We start from the raw sequence: 15,080 nt of genomic DNA, 5'->3' as shown, positions 1-15,080 counted from the left end.
TTTGTCGTTGTATTTTTCAGCTTGTAAGCAATATTACATCAGAAGAAATGGCACTTTATCTGCAACAGCTGTCTACATTAAAAGTATTCCTCAAAAACAATAGTCATGCTTTTAATAATCCCATTGAATCTACTGGGTAAGTTATTTCAGACTCATTATCTTATAATTGCCTAGCTTTTTTATGATAGGGTAAGATGTACAGTGAGCAAAAAAAGAACACGCTACAAGGATGAGTTTTTTTTCTTCTTCCTCTTAGTAAAATGAAAACTTTTTCAAATCCCTTAAAAATGCGATTTGTTTTTTTACTCATTTTCTTATCTATGTAAACACTTTATAAAATCGCACATTAAGTTCCATATTCTTGCAATTTGAAATTGTACATCGTGGTTCATATTCACATGGTTTAAAATTATGTATCGGCAAACAATGCATTCTTGCGATTTACGTGCATGATGCATTCATGCAATGCATCATGCGGCAAACAATGCATTCATGCATTATGATTCATATTCACACGATTTAAAAATCTGACATCAGGATTTGTATTCACACTATTTATGAATCACACTGAGATTCACATTTCACATTTTTTTCCCTTTAAAAAAAATTGTGCATCAATATTTCTTTTAATATATTTTTTGTCATCCATATTTATTTTAGTAAATATTTTATTATCAATATTTATTAATCTATATTGATAATTTTTATTCTAAGAATACATAATTCCTATGTCTACTTTTTTCTTGTTTAAATTTGAGGTATTTTTTAAATCATTCAAAAACGAGTTTTGCGCATAACATTTTTGGATTTTATTTTAGTCTTTTTTGGATTTTTATCAACTTATCCCAAGAACCTAATAACTTGAGTTATCACATACTAAGACTCAATCTTCATAGTTTGAGAGCCTATTCTTAAATACGCTCATTTTTTCGAACAATATTTTAAGTTACTAAATTCACAAATACACATATATCTTTGAATAAACGTACCTTTTTTTCTACTGCTGATTTGAATCAGTAATCCTCAAAGTAGACTTAATCTGGGAAATATGGTGTCAAAAGTTTGATCAGGAGAGGGGTTGAAAGTTTAATTTTAATGACAATTTCATTTTCTGCATATTTTTCCATGTTTTGAGAACTTTTTAAGCAGAAGAAAAATTTTTTTTTACACAATTGTAAAATTTTTTATTATTTTTAAGATGGTTACCAGCCTTGAATACTTGGAATTACCAGGAATTTTTTTTTATATTGTAAAAAACCTGGGAAAAAAATCCCTCTTTGTATTTTCCCCTTGTATTTCTTTACTTTTCTATTTTAAGATCCATTATACCCACTTTTTTTTAGATGGAAATTTATTGCAAAATGGTTGAAATATCATTTACTTCAATACTTTGCTTGCATCAAAACTTAATCCATTATAACCCTGTTAAACTAGATAACAACGCCATGTGAAACTCCCCCATAGCTGTAAATAAAAAGAAAAACCTTTGACCTCTTTGAGACTTGGGACTATGCAATTTATGAAAGGCAAAAACTCTGGTGGGGTGGAAGAAGGGGTTAAGATATTTGCTGTTTATAAAATCAAGGGGTTTTCTTCTAGTTTGTAGGCTGAATCTATTTATTGTTCAAACTCATTCTGATGCTTTGGGGATTTTTTTTTTTTGACAAAATGTTTTAGTATTTTTAACTTTATAAAGTATTTATAAAATTTTAGTATTTTTAACTCTATAATCAAAAGTTATTTGGTTATCATTTAATAACTATAGATTTTATGTTGAACTTTTTCTGAAAGCTTCTGTACTCCCTTCCAATTACGTTAATAACATTTAATTTTACTGTTTTGTTGGTAAATATTTGACTTTCAATTCAAAATTCAAATTAAGCAGTTAATAAAAAAAGAGCAAAAAAAACAACAACAGAAATTTGTAATTGTAGCTTACATTCTAGAGATATTTCTGAAACTGTTAAAACAGGGTTGCCACTCTACAGGGAGAACAGGGAAAACCTGGAAAATACAGGGAATTTAAAAATCACCTAAAATAACAGGGAAAATGCAGGGAATTTTGAATTTTTCTTTACAAACTGGGAAAATACAGGGAATTTTGTTTTTTTTAATTTTGATCTTTTAAAAAATGGTGACCACTCAAAGCGTAATCTATGGGATATTTAACCATGATATTTCAGCTATTCTAAACTCTTTCATTTACTATAGTATTATTTAAGTATGTTCAGCTGTTTTTCCAGCAATTGAAACTAATAAATATAGTTAGTCCAATATAGCTCACACAAAAGCACAGTAATTGTTGTTTCCTCTTAATATATTGCGTATAACATGTACAGGGAAAACACAGGGAATTTTTTTTTCCAGATTTGAGTGGCAACCCTGTAAAAGGAGGGGGGGGGGAAACTAAGGAATGGATGGGAAACATGTTAAATGATACATGAATACATGATAAACATAGATTATAAAATTTTTTATTGATATGTATTTATTCGGTAGAAGAAAGAGCTGGAATTCTTTAAATATTTTGATTTCAAATAAAAAATTTTGAAACAAAGAATAAAATTTCAAGAAATTTGACAATTTTGCATTTGCGACATTCATTTTTGTGTACTGAAACAAACGCCCTTAAAATGCCAGTTCAAAACAAATAACAATAACATTTGATTTTAGATATTCGTTTAAAGAAAATATGATAAATGAATTTTATAATATGGGTTTGTCACTGTTTGTATGAAATACGGTGAAATGGCTCTAAATTTAAATGTAAATAAATTTTTAAATAGCAACAAAGAAATATATTTAAAAATTTTTGTTGCATAATCGCCTGGAATTATTATATTTTTTTTGCTCAATAACAATTAGTTGAACAATACTTGCTCAAGGTTTTAGATCACTCTGTATTTGCAATTTCAACACTGAATTCAAACACTGTGCGAAACTACTTAAAATTTTAAAGTAACACATTGAAACATTTTTATTCAATAAAGTCAATATGTTCTACAAAATCTAAACATATTATTTTCCCCACAGCTATTTTAGTTTTTAAAAAATTAATGTGTAACAAAACATCATAAATTTAAATAATAAAAACAAATCTTGCTAGGTTGTTGTTATAAATTTAATCTAAATATTTTTTCAAGATTGTATATTTAAAAATACAGTGGTACCTCGAGATACGAGTGCCCCAACATACGAGTTATTTGAGATACGAGCTGTTGTGTGAACGAATTTTTGTTTTGAGATACGAGGTACGGTCATGAAAGCCCTTCTCGTCCTCGACAATGCTCCTGCTCACCCACCGAACCTCAAACATGACATTCTCGAAGAGTTCAAGTTTATAAAGATTCCCTCTCTACCACCTAACACCACTCCTATCCTGCAGCCCATGGATCAGCAGGTGATTTCTAATTTTAAAAAGCTGTACACTAAGCAACTGTTCCGGCGCTGCTTAAAGGTGACAGAGAACACCAACCTCAGCCTTCGAGAGTACTGGAATGACCACTTTAACATCGTAATATGCCTCAGAATTATTGATCAGGCCTGGCTGAGTGTTACAATGAGGATCTTGACCTCTGCATGGAAGAAGCTGTGGCCTGAGTGAGTCTGTAGCTGAAAATTGTGCTGTCGCATGAGTCTATAGCTAAGACTGTAGCTTCGAAGGATTTGAACCCGAAGTGCCAGTGGAGGAAGAGATTACTGGGAATCCATGGGGTCTCTGGGAAAATCCATGGACCTGGTGAAGGGTGAGAAAGACGTGAACAAGCTCGACGAGGTGCACTCTCAGGAACTGACGATCGAGGAATTACAAGAGTTACAGTCGCAGCAGCATTCGGGGGTTCTGCAAGAAATTGGTTTCAAGGAAGAGCCAGAGGTGGAGGAGGTTATCTCTACAAGTGAGATAAAAGAGTTCTTGGGAATATGGGAGAGAATTTCACAGTTCGTGTAAAAGAAACACCCCGAAAAAGTTGCAACTGGTCGTACATCAGAGCTATTTAATGACACTTGCCTAACTCATTTCTGCAACATTCTGAATAGGAGGAAGAAACAAACCTCCTTGGACAGTTTTTTTTAAATCTGGCTAAAAAAGCAAAGACCGGTGAAGAGAAAAGCAGTGACTAAAATTAAGCATACAGTAGCATTTAAGTTCTATGTAAGTTGCATTTAAGTGACAAAAATACAAATATGTATGTACACTTTATAAAACCAGTTTTTTTTTTTTTTTTTGCTTTACATTCTCTTATTATGTTTTTATACAATATTTGTCATTTATAAATAAATTTTTCTTATTCAAAAACACGTAACAAAAACAATTGGGGGTAGCATTTTTGGGGCTGGAACGGATTAATGGCATTTCAATTAATTTCAATGGGGAAAATTGCTTTGAGATACGAGCAAATTGACATACGAGCAAGGTTACGGAACGAATTAAACTCGTATCTCGAGGTATCACTGTATNTAAAAAGAAAAAAAAAAAAAACATGATGACCTGAAAAATGTTTCTAGAAAAAATCAAGGAAATTTGAAACCTGATATGAGTGGCCCCTCTGATTTTTTTTTCCTAATAATAGTTAAATATTTTGTGTTGTAGGGTATACAAATTTTTCATGATTTTGTGGAATGTTATTTCATATGGCAAAGTACAACATTATAACAAAATCTGAATTGTTCATAAAAATCAAATTTTAAGTATACGTCTTTTTTGAAATATAACCTTTTACACTGTAGTTGCATTTTTTTAAAGTTTTTTTGTTTGTTTATTTTTAGTTTAGCTAAATATGGTATGTCTAGATTTTTTAAGAAAAATGATCAGGCTTCATCGGGAGACGCTGTTGCATTAGGCTACAAAACAAAAACTCAAAGTATGTTCATTTTATTTTTAAGAAAATTATACTTTCTATAAATTGTGATAATGGTTTCTCTTTTATTACACATTTCTTTTATTTTATTATTATGCTTTTATTTATTATTTTAATGTATTTAGTTAGATTTTTTTTTTTTTTTTACTGCAGATGAAGCTGAATTACAAGAACGAATATCACTAGCAAATTTTCAAAAGCTTGTAAATCACACTTACGAAATGTTAGCATTATGGAAAATACTTTGTGATCACCAATTTCATGCCATTCTGAACTATCTTACCCCGGTAATAAATCTAATCTTATGATTTTTTACTTTGTTAAATTGATATGAAATGCTCTGTTCCTTCTTAAAGGAGAAAATAAAATAAAATTTCGTTAATTAGTTTCAGTTTATGCAGGATTGTATTTAAATCTTATATTTTGAAGCACTTCATGAATTAAATCCCTTTATTTAATCTAAAATTCTTTTTTAATCATTGGGGAAATAAGAAAATACAGCTCGCAAGGGTAGAATTTAGGAAAATTTAATTGCTGGTCCTAAGGACCAGTAAGTAAAAGATATTACAAATCTGAGTCCATTTTTACAGATCTGTGTACATGTCTTTACTTTTCTTTTTTTTTTTTTAATACAGTAAGTTCAACTGAAAAATTACCATTCAGAAGGTGCAATGTCAGAATGATGGTGAAATAGGCTATTTTGTAATAAAAATGTAGACCGAATCATAAAACTATTTATCAAAGTATCATAACATCCCTTTACATTGATTGTTAGTCGGAAGGGCCGCAGGAGTGTTTGTGGTCTGCTTGTGGTTCCTGAAATTTGGAGGCTCCTTTTGCAAAATATTGTGCAGATTTTTTTTCTAAAAAAAAGAAGAAAAAAACTTTTCTTTTTAAAAAATTTCAATAAATTATTTAAAAGTTTCATACCTTTGTTGTTATTACAAGAGATATAGACGAAGAGAGTTCTAAATAAAGACTAAAAGCTTCCTCAAGTTTGATACTTAAAATTATTTTTAAACACCCTTTCTATGTTACATTTTCAAATGTACAAGCTAGAAAGCTGCACACTAAATGCAGCACTGTAAAGCTGCATCATAAGAAGTAAGAATTTTATATGCTTTTAATACAAACTGTATTTGTGTTAAGTAAAGTTATCTATGTAGACTATGTTCTTTAGGACCACTTTCCCCCTCACTCTCTGTTATAGTAACTGGTTGTAACAATTAAAGCTTAAAATCATAATTTTAATATTTTAGTTTCTTTTTAAATAATTTTCTGGAAAATTATTTAAAAAACAAGTGTAGGTCAAAAGGCAATATTCCTGTGTTTCTGAAACAACAGAACCAGCAAATGATTTAAGCCATTACTTTATTAGATTATCTGACATTATATTTGCAGATCTGTGAAATAAATGTAATATGTGAAACTAGATCCAAATCATAAATGTAAAATAGTTTTTTTCTTTTCAGATGCAACTTGATCTGTTAAAACTGCTTACATTTAAAGATTTCGTCATAGATGGAAGAGAGGTGTGTTCATTAATATCAATATACTTTGTGTGGAAGTTATGATATATGTATATATCAGAGTTTGTATGCATCGGGAAAATCAGAAATTCTCAAGGAAAATGAGATTTGAAAAGACAGTTAATGAAAACCTAATTTTACTCCAAAACGTCGGAGATATCAGGGAGTTTAAGATCTTATCAAATAGTGGAATTCTAATCTTTGCTTCTTAATACAATAATTTGCAATAGAGGAATTTAAAAAAAAAAAAAAAATTCTAGACCAACTATTATTAAGTATATCCTTAAGATTCTTCTATTAGTCTAGAGTGTTGTCGTTTAGATTTCTGAGTTTAGGAAAGTTTCTTCCTTGTAAGTACTGAAATGTTAGTTTGTTTTTTTAATCCACTTTTGTTTCCAAATATTTGTTATTCTTAATTCATTAGGACAAATTATTGTTTTATAATTTCGAATAATGCAATAATTATTACGAACAAAATTATTTTTATCGTCTGCTATATTTACTTGATAATTAAGAAAACAATATAGTTTAATTAAATATATTCTTATATCTCTAAATATATATCAGAGATGTGGTATCATTTGAAAGTTACACCTGATAGTGTGTATACATAGCTGCCAACCTCATTTTACCCGCCCGATAGCTAGCATTTTCTTTAAGCTGGTCAAAAGTTTTTTTTAAAAATTGTTTCCATTTCTTGTTTTAAAAATAGTTGAGAATTGCATTTTTATGCTCATATAGTGGATTTATAAATAGATAATTAATTAAAATCCTCTTCTTTTATGATTATATTAGTACGCAGTTGCGAGTTTTCTGCCTTTTTAGGCATTTCTTCTGCATTTTTTTTTTTGTCCATTTTCTGCATTTTATAACTAGATGTTGGCAGCTATGTATATATTTTTTTTATTGCTTTTTACTTTCTTTTAATATAGTTACTATTTAGTATTAACTGTTATTTGATTAAATAAAGATGTTTTTTTAATAAATAACGTTTTTGTCAATTTTTCAAAATAATGAAAGAGCATCTTTGAAATAATAAAAAATAAATTGAAAATTGGTCAAAAAAAGCTAATCTTATTAATAATATTTTAAACAATTAATGCTTTTAAAAATCTTTACTAAGTTAAAATAATAATTTTTACTTATAATTAATTGTTGATATTTTCATGTCAGAATTTTATTTAAGTTGATTTATCTTTAATTTTTTTTTAAACTTTAGCTCTCAGTATGCTTAACAAATGCATTAATAAATCTATATTTGGAGGATAATGCTAGTACTGGTTCAATCAGCCAACGTTTGAGAGAACTATGTCCTTCCATCTACCGTGTTGAAGATGCTACTGTGTCTAAGGTAATTTATGAATTTGGTGAAGATTTTAAATAATTTTATCTAAAATGTGAGTTGTTATCCTAAAATAAGGTGCAAAAATATTTGTTCAAGAACTATTTTCTTTGATTTATGAGAATTTATTTTTTGTTTGCTTTGCCCATGACAGCAGTAATCCTGTAGCATGACAGATTTTCTATTAATAAAGCTTACAAACTGTCAAGAAAGAGAAGCAAAAAATTTATTTTTAACTTTTAAACTTTTTAACTCTACTTAATTATTTTTTTTCCAGCTCATTAATAAAAGTTGCTTGTGATGTGCAAGTAACTATACAAGCTTAAATTGATATCAATAATTTTAATTTTCTTTGATTAACTTGCATTTTAATAAAAAAAAAATTAATAAAAGATAAATTACATTTCTGTTCTTGTTAATTTTCAACTTTTTTGGCCCTTTCTTTACAAGTTGCATAAATATTTATTCAATTTTAAGTACTATATATATATATAGAAAGAAAAGAAAATTAAATTACGTGTAAATTTTTAGCTACATAATTTTTTTTGTATGATTTTTATTTGTCATATATGCAAATTTTGCTATATAAAGATTAATTTAAGCCTAATTTTTTACAATAATAATTTCTGTCGGTGTTAGCGTTGCGCACAAATTGAATAAGATAGTACTGCAGATTCAATGCATTATTATATTAAATACAAAATATAACTAGGGTTTTGTCCTAACTTACTTAAATAAATCTGTTTTCTCTTAATACGTAATGATAGAAAATGTTTCTCTTAATAAAGATACAAAGAAAATTAAAAAGGCACGTTTGACTTCAAGAATATAGATTATTATTAACTGAAAATCACCTAGCATTTTATTTGCTAAAATTTTAGGTATAGATTTGTAGTTATGTCTCTCGCATGTTATGTAAATTCTTATCATTCAAACCCTAGACTAAAAGAAAATATCAAACATTAAATATCAATTCAAATTACCATTATATAATTTGATACAATAAAAAAACCAACCCTTCTCAATTTTTTTGTAAACTAAACTTCTTATTTAAAAAAAAAAGGAAAAGCATAGCATGAATGGCTAATTTCTATTTAATTATGGAAATTTTTTTAGGCTCACGAGATGGTTCTGAATGCTAAAAGCATAGCAAATAAAGTAGACAAGGAGCAACAACTGTTTGAAGCTTTGAAAGTGAGTGATTTATTTTTATTATTCTAACTTCTAAATGTTTATATGCATATTTGGTTGTGAAATATGAAATGTCAGATTTTTTATTGTAAATTTAATTATGCATTATTGTAAATTTAAATAAATAATTTTTTAAGAACTATTTTATTAATCAAAGTTAAAAAACCATCACAATTAACATAGTTTTACCAACATGTTACTAGTTTTTGGCTACCACTTTCATAAAAATTTGGCTTGTGTCAATATTAGATTGAAAGTCATTTTTGATCTGCTCTAGATAGGTGAATTATTTATCATGGGGTTAAGTTGTCCGAATGTTTCAGAAAGTAATAATGAGTTGGAGATATGTCTGGTGGATGTGATGAACCTCTTATTTTAATTTGGCCAACTTGTTTACGATGATCAATGAAACATGTTTTGTCCGTTATCATGAAGCAAAATGGGTTTTTTTTTTGGATCAGTGATGGCTGCATTTGAAGTAATTTTTGATGTATAGCTTCAATTTCTACACAGTACTTCTCTGCTGATATTGTTTTGCCAGTATTTAAAATGAATTATTCAGGCCATAGACTACTAAATAATAAACATTACCTTTTTAGGATGTAGTGGTGCTTTTGGATTTTCATCTGCATTTAGCCATTGCGCTGAACAATGCTTATTATCATTAAGAATCCATTTTTCATCAAGTGTGATTTTCTATTTTCAAAAATGTTCTCTTTTATTTCTTAGGAGCAACGAGCTGCAGATTTCAAAACTATGTCAAAATCAGTGTCTGTCAAAATCTGTTTCTTAAATCAGTGTCTTAAAACATGCAAAAAATAAATGCATAAAACTTTTAGTGTGATAAGTAGATCACATAATAAGCTTAGATAATATATAGTTTTTATACAACTCATAACATTTATTAAAAAAAAAAAAAAAAAAAGATTAGCAAAATTGCTTTAAAAAAATCCGGCACTTCATATGTATCAACCTGATATGTTTATAGATATAAGTTAAAAATATCGAGAAAATATAATAAAGATTAATGAAAAAGAAGCAGAAAAATTATTAAAATAGAATTTTTTTCTGAAATATGAAGAAAATATGTATATATATTAAAATGCTGGAAAAATAGTGAACAGATATCTCTTCCTCAACTCGTATGATTTTAGCCTCAAAAAGAAGTGCGGAAATAATCAAGTGAGCTGAAGAGATTATATCTTTTCAATATTTTGTTTTCTGGTTTTTTAATATATATATTTAATATTTAGAAGTATTTTTTTTTTAATAATTTTTTTCTCTTTTCATTTATCTTTATATTTTTAACTTTTTTATGAGTTTTATATAATTACAGCTTATGTGCAGTAAATAAAACTTTTGAGTTTTCTTCGCTTTTCTGTTTTATCTTTTTTGTCTTTATTCCTATACATACTAACAACATTTCGGAATCTTCTAACGCAAAAATATTATCAATTGCAGCTTTGCAAATCTATTGCACCTTGTGTTGATCTTGGCTTGATGTCTGGACTCTTCAGAAGTGTTGGATTTTATGATGGTATCGTCGATCTCTGTCTCTGCTGTGCTCAACGTCTGGATCCTCAAGGCTTAGCTCTGCATTATTATAAAAATGGTGAACCTAAAGATGATCACCAAGGTTTTCAAGCATTCATTAATAGGTTTGTTTGACAAACAACTATATTTGTATGTTGCAAAAATTTTATACTCCTTTTAGTTAAAATTGGCAACTCTAGGTCAGACAGCAACGCTACTATTTTTATTCGCACTGCATTTACGAAACGTCTATAACTCATAATTGTATATTATTATAATATCCTACTGGTGTGGGGAAAAGGGGAAGTTTATGAATACCATGGTAATGGAGAGGGTGATCTTGTAACCTTCAAATGCTTATTCTGTTTGCAAAGACTATAATTTTTGATAGATCATGTGAAAATAGAATATGATAACTTTCTCATTCTTGTCTTTTGCAAGAAAAGAAGTTTAATAGTTGATAAAATAAAAATTATGTATATATATTATAAAGTTGATATATAGTTGTTACTCAGTGTAATCACTCGTCAACCTGATTAAAATGGTCATTGCAAAGTTAGACTGTTATAATGATAGTGACAAGAAAGATAGATTATTTACTTCTAAAATAATTACAATATTTCTTTTCAAAGTTGGTTGTTAAAAGGTCAACAATAAAAAAATGGGTCATCATTAAATATTTTAAATAAAGATTTAGGTTGTAGCATATTTATATTTTTTATTTGTATGCATAAATTCGCTAATATTTATTAATTAGAAAGTAGTTTACAATTTACCATACCTACTGTTGTTTAGTGTACAATTTTATGTTGTTCTCAAGGAACCATAGGTGTAAGAAAGTTAATGGAGGTATCAAAAACAAATTTATGCTAACACAATCTTTTTTTTAAACCAAAAAATGCTGTTTATATGCAATAAAGAAATTTGTTAAATTATAAATTAAATTATTAATATTTCTAACACATTAAGGGATTCAGGTAATATAACAAAAAAAGGCACCTTTACTTTATGAGTATTCTTTCCTTTTGCAACATATTCCAAATTGTAACAAACAGTCATTTTTTTTAATTGTTTATTGTAACTGGATTTATTTCAATTTATACCACCAGTGATAGGAGGCAGTAGTTACTATAGATGATTCCATTTTATTTCGTAAAGAAATCTTAATTTCAAAATGTTATAGGCTATAAGAGACATTTTTTATGTTTCATTGATCAGAATTAACAACAAGAATCAGTAATTTTTACTTTTTATTGATCTATTTTTCAGGAGGAACTGTTACAAGCACGTCATTGATGCAATGAATGAATTAGTATCACAAAGTATGTCACATCCTCAATCGCCAAGCGTGCCAAAGGTTCCGGGACCACCTCCTTCTAGAGATCCTAACCTGTTAGCTCCGGAAGCTGCCAAAGTATATGTTAGTATAACTCATCCTTATTACTTTCTATTTTTATAACCGTCATTGAACAGCTTGAGGCTGATTGTGCTCCGGGAAAAATCTGGATATCTTCTGATTTTTTTGCTAACAGTGATCCGAAAGTTTCCTTTGATCAAAGGTCCAGGCGTTTCAAGAAATCATTGATCACAGAAGTTTCCGGAAATCAAATTTTCAAAGGTGGAACTTAAAAACACAGTTTATTTTATTTGTTTGTAAGGAATAGCCAGATACTTTATAAGCTTATATTCATGATTAATATTCATTTTTATCAGTAAATAGATGTAATAATCATAAACTCAAGAAAGAAAGATATTTGTAAATTTTAATTACTTCTCCAGGTCATCGTAGGTATGTGTAAATGGTATAGGTATATGTAAAATTTGAAATGTATTTTAGGTAAACTAAGAAATATTGAGAAAAAGGATAAAAACCTTGTTTAATTTTTTTTCTAATTTTTCAATTTAAACTGTTTCTTTTTTTTCCAAGAAATTTTCCAGAATTTTGACTTGGGCTCACAATCACCTCTGACAGCTGACTCAATTTCTGTGTGTGTATATATATAATATGGATTTGAAGTTCATTGATCATGTGGCATTATATTACATTTTCAATATCAATGAAAGCTGAATAATATCTGTATTTTTTGTTTAGAAATAGTTCATTCAATGTACTATGTATATGGAAATCCAGGTAGATAAGTATAAAATAATAGTGTTCTGAAACAAAACAATATGTCTCATCTGGTAATGCATTTTGATTACAGAAAAGTTTGTTGATGCATGAATACTCTATCGGTTCTTTTAAAGTTTATTTTTATTATAAAAAAATTGTTTTATATCTGCATTACCTTAAAATAATAAAACACATTTATCTGTTTTTCGAAAAAAATCGTGTTACATAGCGAGGATCTCTTTCACTTTTTGGTTTAGAACCTTGTCTTACTATCAGTCCACTATTTTTAAGACTTTTCTAATGTTAGATATAAAGGTATTTAACTAAAAGCTTCAATTCTGACTATTATGTAAGAAGTACAAAAAACTCTTGAGCAACATAAAATGAAAGTTAATATCCTTCATCTAAAAGCTCTTTAGTGAAGTAAATAATATAAGATAATTAAGATTTCAAATTATGCAAGACCAAATCTTTTAAAATTGTGGCCGAAAATAACATTGACTTTTGTATGCATAACCTGGCATAGGTCATTTCCAGCTATTAAATTAGTCAAAAGTAGCAAGGATACAAAGTTTTATTGTGGATGATACATTGTAGCTTGTGTGTTAATGTATTCATGAACTAATCTTAGTTATTCTGAATATTAAACACGCTAAAATAATTTATATACTTTATCTCTCTATTATTTTTTTATGTATCACCCTGTATTGTATTAAAATTATATTTGTTTTTACCGTCTGTGCAAATCACTAAATGATAATTGATTTTTATCAAAATAAAGGTTGCAGTATGGAAACTTTTTATCAGTCTTTTTGTTCGGTAACAAAATAAAAATCTATTACATTAAAGTTACTTTCTAAGCAGGATAGATTTTAAGTATATATATTTATTTATTTTTTAAATTTATGTATATTTTTATGGTTAATCCATACCCTCCAACTGCTACGGAATTTCCGTAGTTGCTACGGAAATTGGAGGTAAACTACGGAGCTACGGGTGAATAGTAAAATACTACGGANCATGGGTTTACGACTACTTACGTTCAACTCCGTAGCCTTGTAATTTTGAACCAATCCAGAAGACAAGGAAACTCCTGGATCAGTACCCCCAGAGGTATTGATTTGTTGTGGGAACATGGAGGACTTTGAGACTCGACAGATTTAACGTGTATCAGTCACCATTTACTACACGGGGAGTCTTCGGCCGGCGAGGATCGAACCCACGACCTCTTGGATTTACTTTATTATTTATCTATTTTTCAGGAGGAACTGTTACAAGCACGTCATTGATGCAATGAGTGAATTAGTATCACAAAGTATGTCACATCCTCAATCGCCAAGCGTGCCAAAGGTTCCGGGACCACCTCCTTCTAGAGATCCTAACCTGTTAGCTCCAGAAGCTGCCAAAGTATATGTTAGTATAACTCATCCTTATTACTTTCTATTTTTATTTTATAACCGTCATTGAACAGCTTGAGGTTGATTGTGCTGCGGAAAAAATCTGGATTTCCGGATTTTTTGTTAACAGTGATCCGAAAGTTTCCTTTGATTAAAGGTCCAGGCGTTTCAAAAAATCATTGATCACTGAGTTTCTGAAAAAAAATCTTGAGTTTCCAGAAATGAAATTTTCAAAGGTGGAACTTAAAAACACAGTTTATTTTATTTGTTTGTAAGGGAGAACCAGATACTTTATAAGCTTATATTCATGATTAATATTCATTTTTATCAGTAAATTGATGTTATAATCATAAACTCAAGAAAGAAAGATATTTGTAAATTTTAATTGCTTCTCCAGGTCATCGTAGGTATGTGTAAATGGTATAGGTATATGTAAAATTTGAAATGTATTTTAGGTAAGCTAAGAAATTTTGAGAAAAAGGATAAAAACCTTGTTTAAATTTTTTTTCTAATTTTTCAAATGAAAGCTGAATAAAATCTGTATTTTTAGTTTAGAAATAGTTCATTCAATTAATACTATGTATATGGAAATCCAGGTAGATAAGTATAAAATAATAGTGTTCTGAAACAAAACAATATGTCTCATCTGGTAATGCATTTTGATAACAGAAAAGTTTGTTGATGCATGAATACTCTATCGGTTCTTTTAAAGTTTATTTTTTATTATAAAAAATTTGTTTTATATTTGCATTACCTTAAAAATAATAAAACACATTTATCTATTTTTCGAAAAAAATCTTGTTGCATAGCGAGGATCTATTTCTTTCACTTTTTTATTTAGAACCATGTCTTACTATCAGTCCACTATATTTAAGACTTTTCTCATGTTTCTAATTTTAGATGTAACAGTATTTAACTAAAAGCTNAACAATTGAATGAATGTAGAGAAAAAGTTGTGGAGAGTTCACTTTTTGCATTTTACTGAGATGTTATATTATTTTTCTTTGAAATTTGTATAAATGTACAATAAACTTTCATTTGCAATTTAATAATTTTATATCCTTAGAAAAGTGTACCTTCCTGTATGTGAATTAAAATTGTACTATCTAAATAACA

General features: G+C 28.4%; 1 protein-coding gene across 1 annotated transcript in view; it reads left to right on the top strand.

Annotated features, from left to right (window-relative positions):
• Positions 1-15,080, top strand: part of LOC107456302 (nuclear pore complex protein Nup154) — a 61,387-nt gene that overhangs the window by 31,438 nt on the left and 14,869 nt on the right. The window contains exons 21-28 of the mRNA XM_043047871.2: positions 21-136; positions 4,768-4,862; positions 5,013-5,146; positions 6,332-6,391; positions 7,608-7,739; positions 8,847-8,924; positions 10,383-10,579; positions 11,724-11,874. Coding sequence (XP_042903805.1) covers positions 21-136; positions 4,768-4,862; positions 5,013-5,146; positions 6,332-6,391; positions 7,608-7,739; positions 8,847-8,924; positions 10,383-10,579; positions 11,724-11,874 — 963 coding nt within the window. The remainder of the gene's footprint in view (positions 1-20; positions 137-4,767; positions 4,863-5,012; positions 5,147-6,331; positions 6,392-7,607; positions 7,740-8,846; positions 8,925-10,382; positions 10,580-11,723; positions 11,875-15,080) is intronic.

This window comes from Parasteatoda tepidariorum, chromosome 6 (genome assembly GCF_043381705.1).
Source record: "Parasteatoda tepidariorum isolate YZ-2023 chromosome 6, CAS_Ptep_4.0, whole genome shotgun sequence".
Taxonomy (NCBI): Eukaryota; Metazoa; Arthropoda; class Arachnida; order Araneae; family Theridiidae; genus Parasteatoda; species Parasteatoda tepidariorum.
The sequence above is the reverse complement of the archived record's forward strand: the minus strand, read 5'-3'. Positions and strand labels throughout refer to the sequence as shown.